The following is a 22642-nucleotide window of genomic DNA, read 5'->3' on the forward strand; positions in this document are numbered from 1 at the left end:
ACTTGGACCACATTTGATATGAAACTGAAAACATCCATCTCTTGATCCTTTAGGGAATACAAAACCCTTGGAATAAAATGTTTAGCACTGTAGTCATTCAATTAATATGAAGTACTGCATTTCTTTTTTCAAGAAACCATGCTTAGAACCAAAAATTAAAATACTCTGGAGTAATGGGATTCTTGCGTAGAAATTATTATCACTCCCATCTCACCAACATGGATGAGGGTATTGAGTCTTTCATTAGTAAATTTGTGGACAACACTAAGCTGGGAGTGTGTGTCCATCTGTTGGAAGGTAGGATGGCTCTGCAGAGAAACCTGGAATGGTTGGATAGGTGGCAGAGTCCAATAAGATGACATTTAATAAGTCCAAGTGCCAAGTCCTAATTTTGGCTACAGTAGCCTCTGCAATGCTATAGGCTGAGACGGTGTGGCTGGACAGTGCCCAGGCAGAAAGGGACCTGGGGTACTGGTCAACAACCAGCTGAGCATGAGCCAGCACTGTGCCCTGGTAGCCAAGAAGGCCAATGGCATCCTGGCCTGTAGCAGGAATGGTGTGGCAAGCAGGAGCAGGGAGGTCATTCTTTCCCCATGCTCAGCACTGGTGAGGCCACTTATCAACTACTGTGTCCAGTTCTGGCCCCTCAGTTTAGGAAGGATGTTGAGATGCTTGAACGTGTCCAGAGGATGGCAATGGGGCTGGTGAGGGGCTTGGAACACGAGCCCTGTGAGGAACGACTGAGGGAGCTGGGGCTGTTTAGCCTGGAGAAAAGGAGACTTAGGAGACGTAGACCTTATCACTCTCTACAACTGGCTGAAAGGTGGCTGTAGTCAAGTGGGGGTTGGTCTCTTTCTCCAGCCAGCAGCTGACAGAACAAGAGGACACTGCCTTAAGCTGCGCCAAGGGAAATACAGGTTGGATGTTGCAGGGACAGTGATTTTGACTACCTGGAGTTCTGCCTCTGGATCGGCCTCTGGTCAGCCTTCCAGTGTCTCATTCTTGCAGCCACCAATGCCAGCTTCCTGGTCAAGTACTTTACCTGCCTCATCAGAGAAGGATTTTCCCCCCGGTCATCTTCATTTATGATGCTTTCAAGAAGGAGTTCAAGCTGGCAGATCACTATCCCATCAACTCCCAGTTCAAGATGGACTATATCACAAATTACTCTTGTGCCTGTAAACCACTTAGATCCAGGTAAGGGAGTGTTCATTACCTCTCCAGTCTGTAGGTAGGAGCTGGCCTTTGTTCTCCTTTTCCCTTGTGCTGCAGCCCAGATAATAGGTAGATTATTCCTTCTTTATTGCCTTCAGATATCCTATTTTAGTCTCAGGTGTTGCAACAGACCTCTCATTAGGGGTAGAAATGAGCCAAGACGCAGAATCTCATTTAACAACATGAAAAGGGTCCTGGTTTATTCTTCTTTACAGCTTAGCCATCCTGACTCTGACTACAGCAAGTTCCTACTGTTGGCTTTTCTGACAGACTCTGACTGCTGGCTGTTTGCTGCTGGAATAGTACTGCAAGTACTTCCTTGCTGCCTCTGACTACAGGTTTTTTGCCTAGCTCGACTATGACTGCTGGCTCCAACAACAGGCTCTAACAAGAAAGACCACCTTGAGGAGGTAAAGGAGCCCTGAGGAAGAAGGAACAATCCAAATTGACCTCACAGCAGATCTTTTGCAGCAGCAACTCTCTTCCTTGTTTCATTCTTCTGTGTGTCTCTATGGATCGTTCCTTCTTCCTCAGGGCTCCTTTACCTCCTCAGGGTGGTCTTTCTTCCCCCAGGCTCCCCCTTGTCCAGCCAACCCACCCCTTTCATCACATGTATCTTTATTAGTCACAGCTGTGACCCATTAATAGCAAGACTGTTCTTCTTTGGTAATTAGTATAACTGTGACTTATCAGGGACTAGGTCACTTGTAATCCCTTCTTCTACACCTACAGTTTGGATATTAGGAAATTTTTTTTACAGAAAGAGTGATAAAGTAATGGAATGGTCTGCCCAAGGAGGTGGTGGAGTCACCATCCCTGGATGTGTTTAAAAAAGACTGGATGTGGCACTTGGTGCCATGGTGTTAGGGCAGGGGTTGGACTCAATGATCTTGAAGGTCTCTTCCAACATAGTGATTCTGTGATCTGAAATTCTTTTCAGTTGATATGTTCACTGCAATGCTTTTCTGAAAAAAACCACAAAAGTAGTATTTTTGTGCGGAGGAAGGGGAAAGACTTAGCCAGGGGGCTAAAGCCGAATGATAAATTGCTTGCCCACTCAAATTATGGGTGTCGAGTTTCTTGTATTTATCTCCCTTTAGCTCAGGGAGAGTAGCTGACCGATTTGAGATTTACAAGTGTGCAAGAGGTGCATGCGCATGGCCAGCTCAGCACCTTGCTGAGAGAGGAATGCAGCAAAGAGCAGGTTGGACACCTGCTTCGTCAGCTCATCTTAAGAGGAAATACTTCACCCTCAACTGGGTGGCAAATAGAAAGAACATTCAATAAAGAAAATTCAGAGAGGAAAGAGCAGAAGCAAGTGTCCTGCTCAGAATATGTTTAAAGTTGTCATTTCACTTTAGGCTGCTTTACCCTCTGTGATATCTGTGTCTGCTTCTCATCCCCCCAGTTCACTGCTCCGATGGCTCTGCCACCTCCGGATCCACAGTTTGTGCTCAGAGGTACCAGTGCTGCAGTCCACACTCTGCATTTTTCCTGTGGAGGCCCAGAACCTGATATCCCCCTTCTTTTCTCTGGGTAAATACACCAGGATTTCTGGCTCTGCTGAACGTCATATGGTTGTTTCCTTTTGAATTGAAGTGTATTATTTTGACAAAGTGTTTCTAGGGAAAACAGCAGCATTCAAGTTGTGCATGATGGGTATGTTACTTGTGCATACAGCATCAGTTTTGGAAACAAAACAAACAAACAAAATGAAAAGCATCAGACTCTGATCACCTCCATGCAGTGCTCACACTAAAAGCATCTCTTTCTACTGCCAGGTCTGAGAATGGGTTTATCCATGTCTGGAACCTGAAAACACACAGAGTGGACACAGCATTGGATGGCCATGGAAGAAAATCTGTCTACTGCGTGGAGACAATGGGTGGTAAAGACAGGCTTCTCAGGTTAGCAAAGCCGGCAAAAAACAGTGAAATTATTCTTGTCTCTTGTCTGCGATTGAAGGGAAAAAAAAAGCGGGGAGGGGACACAAAGGATTCTCTTAATTCTGGAGTCACTTAAAGTTTCTCCAACACATATGGAAATGTACTGAAGTAAAAAAAGACAGAAAAACTCTAGAATAAGAAGTGTAGGGAGGTGGAGGGGGAAAGATGCAATTAATTTATTTATTATATGTGTGATGATATCATAACAACCTGGGACCTGTAGAGTCTTTGCTAAGAACAGGTGAGGTCTTTGGGTCAAGGAAATACACTTGGATTTGAAGTTGATGAACTTTTCACTGCTGGTTCCTGGGGAAGATTGAAAAAAAGAATTTATAAATAGAGTGGGGATGGAGAAAAGGGAAGGAAGAAAGAGAATCAGAGATGGAGAGTGGAAGACTGAAAATGAGCAAGAATGCTGAGTTTCATGGTTTTGCTTTGTTGCAAAATACCTTCTGTTCTTGTTTAGCAAGGGAAGGTCAGGAAGATTTGTGTACTTTGGATTAGACAGGTGATCTAGAGTAGATGCCAAAGTGTCTGTATGATTAGGAGGTGTTCTGACATGTTTATCTAGAGAAGACATCTCATAATATACAGTGGAACTCATTAGCATTTATATTTCTTATCTGCTTAAGTACAATTATCAACACTCTCCCCCATAAAATCATATTGAATGAGCATTGTTTGTATAATTACAGAGTTTTTCTGTACCTCCGTTTTTACTGTACAGTTCCAACACTTCACATAGCAGTGCAGTTTTAGGACAGCATTTATCTGTATTTTATATTTCTCTCTTGTGAAGCTAAATCACAACACTTTCTTGCAGTACCATACTGTTTGTATCCACAGTGCTATAAATGTTGTGTCAGTTTGTCACTCAGCTGAACAGCACTGATGTTGAAAAAGTCCCAATAGTCTGTAGATTTACATCTCATCTGTTTTGGTTTCATGCTTCTTCAGGTGATACTGCTAATTAAAGTAAGACATGGGTAAGGGATTTTGATGACTTCTTGCCCAGGTGATACATGAGGACATACATCCTGTGCTAAGATAGTTGATGGATTGGAAGCTTCTGCACAGTGCTACTTTGTTCCAGAGCCAGTGGGATCACATAAATCTGCAACAATTCCTGCTGTGCCCTTTGTGTGTGCTCCTCGCTCTGCCTGCCTGGGAGCAGCACAAAGCCTCTGGGACGGGGCTGTGCAGAGGAGTCCGTGGGAGCTGCGCTCGTACCTCGGATGCGGCTGCTAATGCTCTGGCCTTGGGTGTTTCAGCCCCAGCATTTCCTTGAGCAATTGCTGCCAGTCTCTCTCCGTTGTGTCTCCACACGTGCACAATCCTAGGAGCCCTCTGTGCCCTGCCTGTAACTGTGGGAAGTTGACCACTGAATGACTGTCACTTTTTATTAATCTCTGATAAGGTCTTGTCTTGCTGTTTGTCTTTCAGCTGTCAACACATGACATTTTCATTTCTTTGCTAGGGTGAATGAGTGTTACATTTGTAAATCTTGGGATACTTTTGTTTCCTTTTAAATTAGATCTAATCAATGATAAAATGTAAGTATTTTTTTACTGTGTATATATTCAACTGCTCGTGAGACTTTATAAATATATTCTTACATATAAATAGCACAACTCAGCCTGATCAAGCCTCTCTGCACAAGGAAACAGAATCTGTGATTGCAGTGTATCTGGCTGGCTCCCAAGCCTCCTCCATCCCAGGGACAGTTGAATCTCTTGGCCAGTTCCACAGTTGGCAGAAGGGTGGTGGTCTCAGGGACACCGAACTCCCCCCGTTTCATAAAACACCCAATGAACGCCCCCACAGAAGCTGAAGTTTGGTCCTTGACTGTCTGTTAAAGACCCAGTTCAGGTTACTGCCCTGCAGGCAGCCAGGCTTCCTCACACTGCAGCTCATGGATAACTTGTTTTACTGTAACAGTCAGGGGCGCGACCAGAGGATCTGCTTGTGGGATTTAGCAGAGGGACGGACTTCAGTGATGGATTCTGTCTTCACGGAGCATGTGGGATTCTGCAGATGCTCTCTGTTAAAGGTGGCGCAGGGACGCTGGCTAATAGCCATGGCAGCCAGAAGCCTGGAGGAGGTAGGAAGTGTCTCTTTCTCTGTGCTTGAGAGGTTGCTTTTGGTTCTGAAATGACATCATTCAGAAGGGGAAACATCAGTGCCATTTAATTCTCTGCTCAAGAGCAGGCAGCACAAGAAACCTTTGGGGGTTTTAATCACTAATTTTACTGCCACGTGGATGACTGAATTATATAACTCATGCTTTAATAACAAGGATGCCACCCCAAGATTTATCTGGCATTTAAGTATTTGCAGCTGCTGCTGATCTTTACGTGCAGGAGTTTTGAAAACTCTTCTGGTGCTGCTGAATACTGGGAACAAGAGTCCTTCTGGGGAACTAATGGTCAGCAGGTCTGTCCTCAGATGGAGGAGCTTGTATTCCATCTGAAGCTGAATCGGGTTTGGCGAGAAGAGGGAAGGTGCAGGTGATTTGCAATAATAAATATTAAATGAAATATTGTAGCTAAGTGCAAATTGCTGATGAGCATAAAAGTTCACATGCTTTTCTGGACTATAGGTTGTATATCTTGAAACTGAAATTTGTATATTCTATACATGAAGTAATAAGTACCTGAATTACAAGAAAATGTGATATTTTTATTATACAGAAGTTAAGCACATATTTAAGTACTTTGTTGTCTCGCAGCCAGAATGTTCACCCTTTTACAAAACTAGATATGCCTGTGGACACAGACACTGCACCAGTAAATACAACCATTCTAAGTCCCATGCCTTGTTCTGATCAAACAAAGAACTCCCTCCATCTTAAAGCAGTGCTCAATAATACTTAAGTTAAACAAAATTGACAAGTGCATTCTCGTGTCAGCCAGAGAAGTCCCGGTAATGAAGAATTAAATAATCAACTGACCCAAACAGAAGACATTTACCCTGGTGTTGCTTACAACTCATCTCTGTTTTATTCTCATTTGTTTGCTTGGGCCCTGCAAGAGAAGAATGATTTGCAATCTCCTGATGTAGAGGAGTTCCACTCTGTGTGTGAACCTTTGCATTAGAACTGTGTCACGTTTCAATAAATTCACATAAGCTCCCATAATATATAGTGCTTCCAAACAGGCAGCACTGTGTGAGACACAGTACATTTGCAGCTTATGATTAAAATTAAGACTTAATAAGTGTTTATGCTTGGCTGGTGTCCAAAAAAAGACTAATTTTGTCTTAAAGGAGGTTCAGTCCATAAATAATGAGATCTGAACAGGCATTTATTTGTTCATGATTGCATTTAAATCACCAATTATGAGTTACATGCACTTTTCTTGCCAATTTGCCAAAAACATGTTAAAAGCTTTATTAATGTGAAAAAGAGAAAGGGTGTGTTTCCTTGTGGCCAGTTTTAGCCACCCAGGAACACTATTAACCTCAGGCAAAGGCAAATCTTTCTCCTATTAAGCAAAACCAGTATAAACACGGAACTTCAAGTTTTAGGTTACAGTTGTCAAAATATGTGAAATAGTATTTATTTCGAAGGCTCAGTTGCCTTTAATGCAGACAGTCTCTGGAACTGTCAATCCAGCTCAGGCAGCAGGTCATGCCTGCCTGCCTTCTGCACAAAGCTCTTTTCTCATTGTTTTTCTTTGGCCTTCGCAAGCCCAACTGTAGCTCTTGTACCAGTTCATCTGTTTTTAGTCAAGGTAAAGCAAAGAAGGTTTGTTTTTTTCTTGTAACCTGCAGAAGTGCATTTATCACAGCACACTTACCCTTCTTTATTACATAGAAGTTGCAGTTTTGGTCTTTCCTAGGAGGCAATGCCCTTTGGAGAGACAGTGATGAAAGAGGCAAGATGAGGGCAGGTCATCTTCATACTTACAGCCTGTTTCCTGCCACAGCTAACTTGGTCATTATGTTGATAGCAAGAAAGTTGACAAGAGAAAAGCATCATTTGTTAAGAGTGAAGCTCCAAAGAACCAGAATTCTCAGATGATCAAACTTTGGTCTGTTCCCAGGTTTGGTCTCCAGACTAGATGGCTCTTGGCTGTAGTCACTATTCCTCAAATCTGGAAAACAGTTTCCTGCTCTATTGCTCAGTGGCTTTTGAAAGTGTTCTGTATATTATGTGCAGAACACAGTACTCGTAGTCTTAGAGTGCAGCTGGATTTTGGCAGGCTGGCTGACAGCCTCTAGAAATAGGAAGATGTTCTGGCAAGCTTTGAACTAAAGGTATGGGATTAGAAAGCCATCGCAGCTGCCGTGGTCTTGATGGATGGTTCCCAGAGGAGCCATATTTGTGTAATACCTCATCTCAGATGCTTAAGGAAATTCGCACGACTGGGGCTGTCCAACAGTGCTGTTGGGCTCTTGCACATTCTGGAAGAGCCTGGAGTGGCTGGTGATGCTGGATTTATCAAATGTTTCAAGTAGTTTAATTTTACCACATAATGCATAATTTAATTAGAATAAAAGATCACCTTGGTGATAAAGTATGCATGTGAGAAACAGCAACATTCCTGGCTGCAGGTTTTCAATACCCAAGAGCTTCTGTTTCTCCAGAGTTCCAGACTTGAGAATCAGCTCAGAGCTGAGGCACTGCCATGTCAATCAAGAGTCTCAAAATCTTCCAGTACCAAACTAAAAAGGCAGACTCCCGTGATCTTGCCTGCCATCATCCTGAGGTGGAAATGAGCTACTTCCTTGGCAGAGGAGCAACTTGCCCAATGTTTAAACAAAAGAAAAATCAAAAGCACACAAACCAGGTCCATGATTCATTACCATCAGAGCAAGCAACAATGGATGCTGCTCTGTAGAGAGAACAGGTGTTTAACACAGCATTTTCTGACCCTGCTTTAGACAGGGTCAGACAACGTTGTGCTAAGAATACTTGTGTGCAGACACCGCTGCAGCCGGCCTTAGCCAGTAATTGCGGGGTTACGATTTGTTAGTGCAGTCAGCAGTAAACAAAAAATCCCCTTTGCCTGTATACACTGCCTGTATTTCCATGCAAGCTCTGTGTTACCACAGCAGCACAGAGGAGAGAATGCAAGTGTTCACAGGTGAATACAGCCAAAAAATTAGCAACAAAGCTGGTAAAAGGAAAAAGAAAGGAGGGGGTTGTGTTCCGATTAAGCAGTCTTCACTATTATCTGTTGTGTGCACAGTGTCATCCACTGTTTGAAAAGAAGGCTGCAATTAAATAGAAGAGTAGAAGAAAAGGATGTGTTCACTCTAGCAGTTTTGTCTAGTCTTTCCTAAAACAATGCACTTCTTTAGCTAGCTGTAGATTCCCCTTACAGCTCCAACTTAGCATGCATTCCTCCATTTCCTCCAGACAGTTTTTACTGGAAGAGCCTATACTAACTTTAATCACCTTAAAAGACTTGTGTTTTTAACAGCAGAATTTTGACCTGGAGCCTGACCAACTCCTCTTGTTTTCCTGATGTCAGGTTCAGATTTTGGAGCTGCCATCCAAGACGTCAGTCTGTACCTTGAAACCAGACGTGGGTGCCAAGCTGGGCATGCCCATGTGTCTGAAGTTATGGCAGGTAAGGCAAGAGTGCCTGCTAATTGTGAAATGTTTTCCCTGTGATTCATTTTATATGAAGCACATGAATCTTTCTTCACTTGGATTTTGATTTATAATCAAACCAATCAAGTAATTATACTATTAAAGGGGGGAAAGATTTGTGAACATCCTTAATGTAACTTTCAGAGCTTTCCAAGCTTTAATGGAAGATTTGCAAATGCTCAAGGAAAGCTTTGTATCCTTAGGATAGATACAGTTTTTGCATCAGTCGAGGAAAATGAGTGACTTACCAAAGCCAGTTGTTTGATATGGTTTCTCACTGCCTTAAGACTGATGAGAAATGTTTGGGTTGCTTAAAAACAGTGGTTTTAATGGCAGATTCCATTCACTTCAGTGCCCTCAGGATGAGGAAACACTCTATGAACATTTCTATTCCAGACATACAATAGGAACAAAATGTTTATGGTGGTACTGACTACAGGCAAAAGGGTAAATAAGAGAAGTTAGTGAAAAAAAAAACGCATTTGCAAAATGTTTAGCAAATAATGTTTATTGGCTGCCAGCAGTGAACACAAGTAATACAAAAAGGTGGCAGTAGAGGGAGGAAGGAGTTCAGGTGATTGGCCTGAAACCTCCAGAGAATTGGTGGCAAAGCTGATTCCCATGTGACCCCCTGACAACACACTGCTACAGGTCTACAGCTGATGCCAGGGGTGTAATTCCTGCAGGCTCAATGGAACATTTGTGTTGGTTTTGGTTGAAAATGTTATCAGTCAAAGTGAGGCCTCAGTGTGTTCACCCAAGATCCTGATCCGACTGAAATCTAGAGAAATTCAGTTGCTGACTTCAGACAAAAGCCAAGACAGGCCACAGTTGGAAGTTCCATGCTGTAATTAAAAATTAGGGAAAAAAAAAAAAAGAGGAAATTAAATAATTAAATAGGCTGATTAGACTTTTGTTAAACAAAGTTTCTCCTAAAAATGCAATCAGTGTTCAGTGCTTGATGAAATGAATGGGTCTTTCTGTCTCCTCGACATTTTTTAATAAGATGGTGATAACTGTGGAAACGTTTGGTGTTGAAAATTTTTCTTGCCTGTATAAGAAGTTCTCTGTCTTGCCCTATTTTCTACATGCATTAATATTGATATTCCTCTAGGAAGCAGAGCAGGTGCAGAGTCTTAATTTTATATAGTTTTTTATTTTGTTGCCAGTGGGGATAAAGCAGAGGACTGGGAACTGGGAAGGCTAAATTATTCCATTCAAATTCTGACTTTGAGAACTCACCATAACTTCCTAGACTGCACCAGGCAAGTATAGATAATCTCTTAGAGTCTCACAGCTGTATTTGCTCTTTTAAAAATGTGTGCAACTTGGTTTAAAGGCACGAGGAAGAGGGTCCCCTTAGGGAAATAATTGTATGTGGTGTACCAGAGTGATGCTCTGCATTCTGTTTGTGGTTGCACTGGAAGTGGCTCTCTGAGTAACCCTGTAACCATAAACCAGGAGAACACGAGCTCACCCAGCTGCACCCCTTCCTGAACAGAGGCCCTCCAGGATTTCTTTGTACACGGCTGTGTTGGGCAATACAGACAAACCCAGCAGATGAGCACTCCCAGCCCAGCACTCAGGGGTTGCCTAAGAGACTATTTGATGTTGCTTATGGCACAGTAAATTAACAAGTTGAAACAGAAGCTGATAGGGAGAGCCCCATAAAGGTCTGAAGGAAGAGTGCTGGGGGTGGTTGGCCAATGAGAGTTTGGGGGCTGCAGCCAGATATCATCATATTTTTCTGCAATTCAGGTGAACAACAAACCTCCTCAGCAGCAGGGTGAATGAGAAACTACCGTAGAGCAGAAGGCAACTGATGTTAGGCTTGTAGATTAAGCCTCACTGGCTTCTCCTAAGCAGTCGAAAAGCTTGCAGCTAGTTATTTTGTTCTTTTGAGCACTTTCCCCCCTTATTTTTCTAGGTTTGTCCTTTAAGATATTAGTTCATTCACTTTCTTTTGAAGATTCATGTTCTTAAATACATCGTCTCAGTTTCACACCTTCCTGCTATTACTAATTGGGTGGAGTAGGATTTGTAGGAGTAAGAATAGTCTTCCCTTAAATTTTTTGCACTCCTTGGGGAAGGCATCATATTGCATAATGGTGCAAACAAAATAATTCAACAAGAATAATACATGTTGAAACTGGAAATGCCGAGTTATTACTTTATATAAACTATTGCAATTATTCCTGTTGAGTTGACAGCAGATCACCTTTTCTTCCTTCCTTGACAGTTATCCAAATGCAACAACAAAATGTTCTGCTTAGGAAGAGCCATGATTTATAATTTAATTTTTCTACTGAAACAGAACATGAATGGTGAGACTTCTCTCCAGCAGTGTCTGTTATTGGGAATTGAAATAAATGGGCCATTGTGAAGCACTGCTTGGTGAGTCCAGGCTCAGACCAAGAGCTCCACTGATCTTTCAATAACTTTTATTGTTTTAGTTCATGCACCCATTGAAATATTACACTTCAGATGGTTAGGAAAGTCAGGAAGAAGTAGTGTGCGAGACCTGCATTTCATAGGAAACAGTACTTGGGTTTTAAAACACATGGATCTTAGATCTCACTTGCAAATTACTGTTTTTCAAATCTAAAGCGCAATCCCCACAGCACAAAAAAAGAAAGGATTTTGCTTGGCATTCCCGAAATGCTGAGCACTCTCCTGTCTCTGCCATCTGCATAAGGGTGAGGAGCTCCTGTGGAAGCCACCATCCCCTTTGAATAGGGAGAGGAGCTGACGTGTTTCACTGCCTGATGACAGCTACAACTTCTGTGAAACCCCAGCTCTGAGGGAGTCTTGTGCTCACAGAAGAGCAGCACAAATAATAGTGCGGTTTTTATGCTTAAATTGCAGGCTTTCTTTAAACTTAAAAGGACTATTAAATAATGTTCTGCTTTGAAGATTTTACCCTTTGTTAAATACAAATAAAATCTGGAATAGTCATTTTATTCAGATTTTTTAAAAACATTTTTGGTATCTGGTATCCAAAACCAGATATTCTCCATCCAAAATACCTGATGAGTTAACATTAATTCACCTGTATCTGACGCAATGTATGAATCAAGGTATTAATTGCTCTGATATTATTTTAGCAAATCAAAATTTTGACAGAAAAATTGTTCATAATTCTGGGCACTGTAAGAAACCTGCTTTGTGGGCCTTTCTAGCCAGAGCATGCTCCCACCTTTTCAAAGGAAAAAGGATCTTAAAGGAAGGAAGGAGGCTCCTCCAAGATCCCAGGTGTGGACAGACCCATTCAGAAGGATGATATAGGGGATTTCCTAAATTTACAAGGATTTCCCCTTGGTTCCCTTCCTTTAAGGAGCAATGTTGTTCCCTGCTCATTGAGCTCTACTCCTCAAACACTTTTCTAGGCTGAGTAAGGCTGAGAAAGCACATGAGCCTGGTACTCAGCAGTTGTGTTATCAGACCACCCATCTCTTGTTAGTTTAACTTCCCCCAGAACACAGAATAACCAGTGGGAGAACAATCCGGACCATTAGTAGAGGCAGTGAGCCTTTGGCCACTACAGGTTTGTATCATGGCACTGACAGCTAGCGAGTTTGACCTCATTCAATAATGTGATTAATTAAAAATTAATTCTTTATGCCCTTTATCTTAATTGAATACTGAGCAAACAAATCCTGTAGGAGCAGACAGTGTTCTTAAAGATCTGAGTACTCTGTCGGACACATTTCTTAGACGTGCCTACATGAGGTGGTAATAATCCCAACGTCTATTTGGATATTTCTTCTCCTATTAAAGAAATAACTGGCATTAACAGATGCTGTTTTTTAGTTGCTTTTCATTAGGGATTTGCATCTTCACTCTCATAACCAGGTACTGCTTACAGGATCATTCGTCTTTTGGCTGGAGCAATGATGAATATTTTCCTTAAGTGTGACATGTAATCCAGTAATGTTCCCTTCTTTGAGTTATTTCAGAGGCTTAAATAAATTAGGTGTCTGCCCAGGGTGCCCTGCCCTTTGGCCTGTGACATCATTAATCAAAATAGCTTTCAATTGGTTACAGTGGGACTCGGGCGCCCATTAACCCCTTGGTGACTGACCCAGCAGTTCCTGCTGGGAGGTTCAGTGTTTACCTTCAAGCACTGTGGGGTACTTGGGCAGGCAATCCCTCTGTGCAGCCCTACACCTGGCAGTGTGGAACTGGAATCCCTGGGCCTGTATTGCTTGAGAGTAACTCTCAGTTGCTCTGTGGAATTTTTTCTGTGAAGTGCAAACAAAGTTCAGACCATGAAGTAAAGCTCCTGAAAATTTTGGTCAAGCTCTTTTCAGTTGTTATAGAAGGCAATAGTTTGAATTTTCAGAAAGACATTTTCTCCCTCTGTATGTATGTATATATGTGTGTGTGTATGTTAAATACGTATAATATATATAAAATTTAGAATTTGATATGTAGATATAAAACCTGTAAGTGCGTATTACCTAGTAATGCTTTATGTAAATGGATGGAATATCAAAATTTGACATTGAGATATCTAAACCTCCTTTCACTTCTACATCAGTCAGCATTTTAATTTATTCTCTTGGTTCTTGGACTAAAACCTACACTGGGATGGTAATTTTCTTAACAGACTATTTACTTCTCAAACAATTTTATTTTTCCTTAATCAGCTCAGCTGTGGTTCACAACCTGTGCTTCTGGCTGGCTATGAAGATGGATCAGTTGTCCTCTGGAATGTTCCAATGGGAAAAGTGTTGAGCCGACTCATTTGCCACCAGGAGCCAGTGATGAGCCTTGACTTTGACTCAGAGAAGGCCAAGGGGATCTCGGGCTCATCTGAAAAGGTGCTTAGCATCTGGAGCCTCAATGAGCAACAGAACCTCCAGGTCAGGATCACTGGCCCTCTAGTGTCATTTATCCCACTTTGCACTAACAGTTTGATAGACTAAAAAAATATTTAGTCATGAAGAGGAGTTGTTGCAGATCTCTAGCTAATTAATCACAGACTGGTTAGAATGTCTGTGCTATGTGACTAGACTTAGCAAAGATGGTGAGGATTTAAAAAAAAGGAAAAAACCCTCTCTCACATGTTTCTGGTTTTACCAAAGTTGCAACAGTCACACAGGCCTAGCATTACTCAAGCCATTGCCTCTGTATCTTCATTTATCACATTGGTAGTATCCAGCTCTCGGAATGTCCTAAACATTATAAATGAGTTATAAAAATGAGAAACAAAGGATTGCTTTTCCAAAGGTTCTGCTTGAATGGCTACAGCGAGCTTTCCACTGTGGGAAAGACAGAAGTATTCCATTAAACACTTCACAAACAGAAAGATTAGGAGTAGCCCAGCTAGCACCAAGAGCACATGAGGTTTAGGCACCCAGCTTCGTTTGGCACCTACAGGGCCCAGCCAGAGACACAAAATCAGGCAGTTGGCTGCCCCAGTTCATGTCTGAGCTGTGGAACTCTGAATGGCTGGGTTAGAAGGAGGTTGTGTAATCCCAAGCTCAGGCTGTGCTAGGGAATGGCCATGAATACTGCTTTCATCTAGACAACTTTAGCAAGTGTTCCAACGGTGCCAAGGCGGTAAGTACGACCTGGAAATGTAGGTGTGGAAGTGCAAAAAGGCTCATGAAAATTAAAACAGCCCATGCACAGTCTCTCCACTGCTGGGGGCTTTAACCTTTTTAAAGTGGCAGTTGTCCCATGGAGAGGGCCTGAAACAGCCCCTGTGTGCCCATGTCATCCTTGAGAAGAATCTGCCAGATACACCAGTTCAAGGGAGAACAATAACTGCTGTTCCGCCTTGCAGCTTTTATGGAGTTTTTTTTAAGTAGTACAGCAAGTTAATGCTGTTTTCTGAATGGTGCTACAGGAAGAAAAGCACATGCTGGGACATCCAGTGGTAACCCATCACCTGGGGGACACTGTAAAGGTGTGGAATCTGTGAGGCATCACCACAACATCTGCATTTCTGGGGTGGCAGGGCAAACACATCCAATCCCAGTGAAGTTTGGAGGACACGGCACTCACTGAGGAGGCAACTGAACCTTAATACACAGTGCAACATGACATGAAAGAGGCACTCTGCACTCTGAACAAGTAGTGAAGGTGTCTGATACGCAGTTGTCTTGGTTTGGGTTTGCTGGTTTTTTGGTCCTGTTTGCCCTCCCCTTGCCTAGCCGCCTCCTGCTTGTCACAATCTGCACCAGGTGTCCTTAACTCAGGGAAGTGGAAGGAAGGTGAGCAATCCCAGTATGAAACTCAGTATTGAGACTCTTTCTCTAAGGTAGAGGTGACAGAAATCTGACATCATGACAGGATTCTTAAATTTTCAAATACTCTGGTGGTGGAAAGAAAGTTGTTCTTTCATATTAATCATAGCAACACTTTTTTCCTAAAATAAAAGCAAATACTGTTCTTTACAGCACATTTCACTTAGGAGTTAATGGTACGCAGGGCCATACGTACAGCTTGCAGGAGAAACAGTTGTTCACCTGAAATATTGCAAGTATTGTTTTCCACAAGGTATTCCCATTCCCAGGGAATGTAAGATTAGCAACACCTTCAGCACCTCACACTGAGAGATAGAAGGTTGCCTCAGAAGAAATTTAAATGCCAAGTACTATAAACTACAAGCAATATTCCTGTTCTTCATGGGAGCATGAATGCCCTAAAAAAATGCATCTTTCATATGAGCACTATGAGATTGTCAAAGACATAGATTAAGTTTTTTTCCACTATTGCATTAATAATATAAACCAGATGGGGATTTTTTCCCTGACATTCCAGGTACCTGAGGTAATGGTAGACGTTGGAAAGCCACTCAGTGGCACATTATTTTTATTCGAAAAGGTTTTAATAAGTAACCGTGGTGCACAGATATCTGCCGTTGGAGAGGGAATGATGCAATGATGGTACTGCAGCTCTGTTTTAAGTGGCAGTGTTCCAGTGTGTCAGTGAATAGATGATGAAGGTAACTGCAGAGTTTATTGCTATGAGGAAAGTTTGTATTGTCTCCTACAGGAAAGTTGCTGAATTCATCACTGTCAGCAAATGATAGGATTGGTTATGAGCCTTCTGATTTGGATGAGATAGTGTAATTATGTGATGATGTTTGTGGTAGAATGTTGGAGGTAAACAGCAGGTGAATAAACAAAGCAGAACTAAGACATCTGATAACCATAGAAGCTTCTCTTTATATGACAAGAGAAAAAAATCCTCTAAGCTGTAATGTAAGTTTTGTTGGTTTAGTTGCTGAGGCTTTTCCCCCAAATGCTGAAGCTTAGTCTGCTGCTATTTTGGTTATTTTTCTAATAAGCAGAGGGCTTAAAGACATGCTTTGGCTGTAGATGCAAGTGTCCTTGGTTGTGACTGGCTGAAAGCAGCTCACCTGTTTTTACCCCTTTGTTTTCTAAATTACAAGCTGGTTTTCTGGTTAGGAAATTATGTTGGTATTGGACTGCTGTAGTTAGTGACTTACTGTAGTAAGTCCTGGGATGGCACACATCCTGGCAGTAGGATTACACCTGGCTGCATATATCTTGAGCAAGTTTTCTCCTTTGTGTTGCTTTTCTCTCTCACTCTTGTATTTGCAGATCATGTACAAAATGCCCACTGTTCCCTCATGTTCCATAGCCAACAGGTATCACCATTACAGGCTTCCTTTTCAAGTTGTGGCTTGCTGAGGACATGCCATTTCTCCAGTCGCCCTGATTGTGCTGTATGGATCTTGCCCACATAATTGACGTTAATGATGGGAGCACCACGCCTGGGATTGGTTATAGCCATTAGCTAATAATCTCAGTTACGGAGTAAGACCCATCCTACATTTGCCAGGCTGGTGATGTAAGGAATAAATCTTTCCCTTGCCAGGACATTTACACCAACAAAAATTCCACAGAGGCCATGCTGCATTAGGCCTACCCTGGGGAGTTTGGAGCACATGTACTAACAAAAAGCACAGGTTTTACAGTAGCAAGTAGCAGCCCCACCAAGAGGCCCCCATATAGCCTGCTATTTCTAATTAGGCTTGAGCAAAACTTGCTGTCCTCTGTTCTCAATTTGTCATAAACACATTCTTCAGGTTGTCTTTGAAAAATAAAGGTGTAGAGCATGTAAGAAGCATGTCAGATTCCATTCAACCTTTTGTCTTACCAAACTGCACAGCTCTTGCTGTTTGAGTAGGTAGCTGGGCAGTTCTTACATAGTTGAAAAATAATTGCTATGGCTTTATGCCTGTAAGGTTCCAAGATGTGTTCAGCTGCATCTGAAATCAACCTTGACCAGCATTCCTGGAGTTTTCTACATCCAGTATAAAGGATAAAAATATCTGCAATAATATGTCTTTATAACCCTGTACTAGGTATGCATCATGGAATGTCCTTCAAGGAGGAAAGCTCCTCAGGTGTGATGTACTTGTCAATCCCTTCCTGCCTCAGACAAACAGTAAACACAACCCAGTGAATTAAAACAGGCACTGGATGATATTAAGCTTTGGTACAGGATAGCTACAGACTCAGGCTTAAGGAGACAGTGGCATTAACGTGTTGTTTCCAGTGGTACTTATAAATAACAGGTCAGGGCCAGCTTTGTAAGCCAAAGGTGTTTTCCCCATTTTGAGAGAAACTGAGCTGTTCCAATACACACACACACACACACACACACTCACTCACACACTTGTGTGCATATTCCACATGTGTTTCAGAGGCACATTGCTCCCTCAGACAAGTTACCTGAGGTGAGAACAGCACAGGTGTGTTACTTTGAGCTTTGTGCCTCAAGAGAAACTCATGTCAGCAAAAACTTTTCTTTCCAGGGCCTAAGTCCTGTGCAGGCCCAGTGCCTCCTGAAGGAAACCAAATGCCTCCCAATTGAATTGTGCCCCTCTGTGCCCCAGTAGTCTCCAAAGAGCAACAAAAGGCTTCCATGACTGAAATCAATAACTTGGCTATAATCCCCTCCTTGGATTTGGTGTAAATAGTACTACTCTTGGGAAGTAGTACTAGAAATACAGATTTCCTGACACTGTAACCCAATTCTTGGAAGCATTCCTTTCTCAAGACTGAGGTAAATACTACAACAGCTTATTGGGGGTTTTGTGAGAGGCCACAGTAGTAGAAATGAGTAGCAGGTAGCTTAAGCATCAGCTCAGAAGGGTCTTGGCCTGGGAATATTGCAGAAGCAGGGAAAATATATGGCCTTAGCTCTGAACATTGCAGCTCATACAAGAATAGCTGGAAGAAAAGGGCAAATCTGTACTCAAAACCTTGATTCAGACCCTCACTTTTGACAGAATATATATAGCTTTAAATGCAAAATAAACTAAAAGCATACAGGAATTTGGTTTATTTTGTGAAAATTGCTGTGGAAATGGGAGGCTCAAGTTAAAGTGTTTTCTGTCTCTATCGTTGTTCTCACCAAGCACCATCCATCACATGGTGAAAAGCTCCATGCTCCCTGTGTGACACTGGTGTGTTGGGTGGGCACAATACCTGCTAAAGTACCGAAAGATTCCTTTTTCTTGTGTTTTGAACAACTAGAGCTCATTTGTAACTTTTTCACAAAGGTTTACAAAACACACGAACTTGTCAACGCTGGCATATCTGATATCACCATCCGTCCAGACAAGAAGATTTTGGCAACAGCAGGGTGGGATCATCGCATCAGGATCTTTGGGTGGAAAAAGCTGAAGCCCTTAGCAGTGCTGGACTATCACACAGCAACCGTCCACTGCGTGTCCTTCTCAGATCACAGCAACCCCCGGGAGAGACTGCTGGCGGCTGGCTCCAAAGATCAGCGCATCAGTGTCTGGTCCATATATGCTCAGACATGACACATCCTGCACTGCCATGGACTAGGAAAACAGGACTGGTGAAGCAATTCCTAGCACTGTAATTCAAATGTGCATGTGGGGAAGGGGTAGAATCTGTCTCCAGGCTGAAGTGAGAGTCCTAGGTTAATTCTTATGCTGCCTGTTTAAGCTATCAGTTTTGTCTTCCATAGAGGAAAGTGGATTTTTAAAATTCATAACAAGCAGAACAAGGCCAGTCACAAACAAAGACCAAAGTTGCTTTGGGTTCTGCTACAGGTTTTGCAACACCTTTCCTTTGGCAGGTTGCTGACATAACTTGTGCCAATATCTTTTGTAAAAATGGACTGGAATCCCTCGAACTGCAGTGGGGGCAGAATATGTCTGTTTGTAAGTCATGTATGTATCCAAGAATCTAAATCAGTGTAAAACATCACTCTTTCTTGAAAATTTATACCCATTAAACCACCTCCAGTGGTTTCTCATTGTCAGTTACTTTTTCTTCCCCGTAACCGAAAGGCTATAAGAACACCCTTGATTTGTTCACACTTCTGTCAGTTTCTAACTTAAACCAACAGCCAGGAATGTGACTAGGGATGGCCTTCGGCATTTATGAATTTCATTATGTCTCCTGTCACCTCAAGCCTCACAATTAATCACAAGAAAGAAAGGAAAAAAATCTTCCCCAACATTGCACTGCAAAGCTATGTAAAGCCTTTTACAGAGCCAGTGCTAAATCCTTTCCATAGACTGATGAGCTGAAGGATTTAAACTCGACAATCCAATTAGCGCCTTTCTCCTTAGAGAGTCGGGGGTAAGTTTCAGCATGGAACATTGGGGATTCAGCTGCACAGCTCCCATTAACATTTAGGGGAATTGCATGGGTAAATCCTTATCCACACAGTGCGAATGGTTCCATTAACTTGTCATCTCTACAGTCATGGAAACTGAAATTCATTGATGAAAGTTTTTTGTTTGACTCACAGAGCAGCATTTGCCTTCTTCTAAAGCGTATTAGACACACACCAGTGTGCTAAGAGCCAGAGTACTGCTGGATTCTGTCACAAAGCTGCAGTGACAACTGTGTCCAGGCTGTGCACTGTTGATACTTTATTGGAAATAACTGTTTCTGCTCCATAGAGAGGTGGAAATCAAAGAAAAAGAGACCAAAAGTGAACAGCAACATCAAAGACTTTGAAAATTATTTCAGGAAAAACACACATGCAAATTAAGGTTTGAGTCTGTTATCCAGCTGTGCCTTGCAGACAGAGAATATTGCTGGACTGAAAGCCTTAAGCACCCAGTCTGATGTTCTTTACATTAAAACACAGAACCAGGATACTGTTGCCAGGCTTTCCTAAATAAAACGTGGCCTTACACATTTTAGAGTGTGGTGACACTTTAAATAATGCATTTCTTTGATTATTTCTTTACTATTCAGTCGCTGCATGGAGGATCACATTGCAGATGAAAGTTAAAGCCTAATTTTAAGTGATCCCGAGTCAAGGGGAGGTGGTGGTGTTCATTACATCTACCAGACAGAGTTGCACGTCCATCATCCACCTCCCACACAGAAGAAGAGCTGCCCCCACTGTACAAGCAGCTCCAGCCTCAGCCTTGTGCAATGAGATGCAGTCAACCCTCCACAAACCTGCTGCTGGAAGAAACCTTTTCTTTTGTTCTTTTTCCTCTTTCTCAAAGTAGGTCAGAATTGACACAAAGAAACAATGAAATAAATAAATGGAGAATGTGTTGTTGCACGTGGTCCAGGGGCCTGTCCTAGGAAGTTTGCGCAGAGATTTCCTTTTGCCTGTGCTCTCTGGTACAACACCACACGTGTGGCCCAGAGGGTACCAGCATTCTTCCTCCACGGCAGCAAACAGCAGCCTGCACTGTTGGGCAGTTTCCACAGAACTGAGCTGTAGGTTTAATGCCCATCCAGCAGGAAGGGAAATCCAGGGCTCACCCATCCTGGGCAAAGGGTTAGTGTAAGAAACAATTTTTGATGCAAATACTCTGGCATTGGCACAGGGCACCCCTCTGGAAAGAAGGATTAATGCTTTATTAAGAGCATTGTTAGATCAGAGGCTGAAAGTTAGGAATTCTTGAGTATATTTTCTCTGAAAATTGCCATTTGCTGTCAACATCTGTATCTAAAGTAATTAGGGAGACTCATAAGGTATGTTTAGATTTACAAATGGGTCTTTGGAAGATACTCTAAAGATTACTGAGTGCTTTCATCTAACTTAGTGCCTTTTGCTGGGAGTTGAATATTTATGTTTGTCTGATGAAGTAGATTTAGAAACGAACTTAGTCATGCAAGTAAAAATTGAAAATGAGGACATGAACTGTATCTCAGACACACAGGTGAGAGTTTCATCTGCTTCAGGACAAAGGACACAGGTTGCAGGGCTGCTTGCAGGAACAGACTCATCCTTTACTTCCCATTACCAAGGCATTATCCATGCCATACTTTTTCACAATACAATTATTTCATTAACACTTTATATCACTGCTGATTTTATTTAAACACCCAGAAAACAGATTTTTCTTTCACATTTTAGTTTCCTTGAAATGAGCAACCAGACTACACTAGTTTGATGTAGAGTTGAGCCTAAATGCCATAGTTTGATTGTGAATTACAGTCTTCTAGCAGTTTATTTGCCTAAGAAACTATCCTGGACTTCCCCAAAGAAGAATGGTTTCCAATAGGAAAGACAGTCTGTATCAGTATAGGCTGTAAAACCCAATTGTCTGATTAAAACTAGAACTGTAAAATACAGATGTCTGATTGTATCTAAGAAATTAACTTTTTTAATTAAATAAAAAATTACAATTGTACCATGAGCATGGTTGTCACTCAAGATTTCCACTGACTTGCTAGCAGAAGGTAGTGAGAAAAGAGCCACCTTAAGGTGCTGGAGTTAGCTCTGAAATCTCACCTGCCACAAAGGAACAGGGCTAGCCTGTACCTGGCCTAGAGGATTCAGGAGTGAAGGTGATGACAGCTAAATTATTACAAAAGGCTTCCTCCTAAGAATCACCGTCTTTGGCACCATGAGAGGGAAGAAAGCAACCAGCATTCGTAAAGTAATAGAAATAAATCCCAAACACCAGCATTTGGGCAGCAATTACCTGGAATATTTATCACCACTGGAATGAATGGGATCTCTGACCCTCTAACATTTTTTGCAAATGAATCCATTAGTTACAAGTCCTTTCTCTTATCAGTACATGAGCCATAAAGCACTGCAGTCCTTAGTGTAGATGAGCAAGGAAAGAGGAGATTGTGTTTGTAGTAATGAGTGAAAAAGGAAGTAAGCTGGGGGCATGCAATGAGACAGTTGTTAAATTTAGTCCTTTAGAATGCAATTGCTACAGGAAGCCAAAAAATTACTCTGCAGCTTGACTTGGACTGTTGCAAAGGTTTGAGTTTAAAAGAGCAGATTTTTATAGTTAAGCCAATACTGGCTTCTGGACTGCTTTTGTTTTTAGCATATTTAAGATGCATCTACAAAGCCAACTCGCAAATTAATAAATCTTTCCTTTAATTCAGTCTGTCAAGAACAAAGATAGAACACTGACTACTGCAGGAGCCATGTTAGTGATGTAAACCAAAGGACTGGGGATTAAACAAGGATTACTGAGTGCTAAATCAATGTGTTTCCTTTTCTGGCTGTGTGTCTGTGGTGTGAAAGTGTGGATCATTACATAAAACATGGCACATGACTGCCTGGATTAATACTACACAATGTTGCGGCAGCGCTGAGACATAAAAGTTTGATGTTTACGCATGACTATTGTGCTACCAGGAAAGTATCAACCATGACTAAGGAGAAAGGCAAGGGGGTTTCTGCTAACGTGGAATATTCTGAAATTCCAGCTTGGGTCCCCCTACTATAGCTTTTCCAAGTAAACTTGGCTGTGTTTGTCTATGTCCTACTCTTCTGGGGCATCCTGGAGGTTTCTTTTATAATGTGAAGGAAACTATCCAGAATTAAGATCATACTGGGGGGTGACATGGCAATTCATGTAAGGATCTCACAGTATCAAATTAAATGAAAATATAATCTCTCAGTTGGGAAAGTTTTG

The 22642-nt window shown here is 42.0% G+C and overlaps 1 protein-coding gene across 6 annotated transcripts in view; it reads left to right on the plus strand.

Moving 5' to 3' along the window:
• GNB1L (G protein subunit beta 1 like) overlaps positions 1 to 22205 on the plus strand; it is a 47166-nt gene extending 24961 nt beyond the window's left edge. For 5 of the 6 annotated variants that reach the window (XM_068208822.1, XM_068208823.1, XM_068208821.1 and 2 more), the window contains 6 exons: positions 2624 to 2751; positions 2997 to 3122; positions 5100 to 5262; positions 8639 to 8737; positions 13410 to 13625; positions 18308 to 22205. In XM_068208822.1, coding sequence (XP_068064923.1) covers positions 2636 to 2751; positions 2997 to 3122; positions 5100 to 5262; positions 8639 to 8737; positions 13410 to 13625; positions 18308 to 18574 — 987 coding nt within the window. In that variant the 5' untranslated portion in view covers positions 2624 to 2635 and the 3' untranslated portion in view covers positions 18575 to 22205. The remainder of the gene's footprint in view (positions 1 to 2623; positions 2752 to 2996; positions 3123 to 5099; positions 5263 to 8638; positions 8738 to 13409; positions 13626 to 18307) is intronic. The other variant, XM_068208820.1, reaches the window with a different exon arrangement.
• The last annotated feature ends 437 nt before the right edge of the window (positions 22206 to 22642 follow it).

This window comes from Anomalospiza imberbis, chromosome 18 (assembly GCF_031753505.1).
Source record: "Anomalospiza imberbis isolate Cuckoo-Finch-1a 21T00152 chromosome 18, ASM3175350v1, whole genome shotgun sequence".
Lineage (NCBI taxonomy): Eukaryota > Metazoa > Chordata > Aves > Passeriformes > Viduidae > Anomalospiza > Anomalospiza imberbis.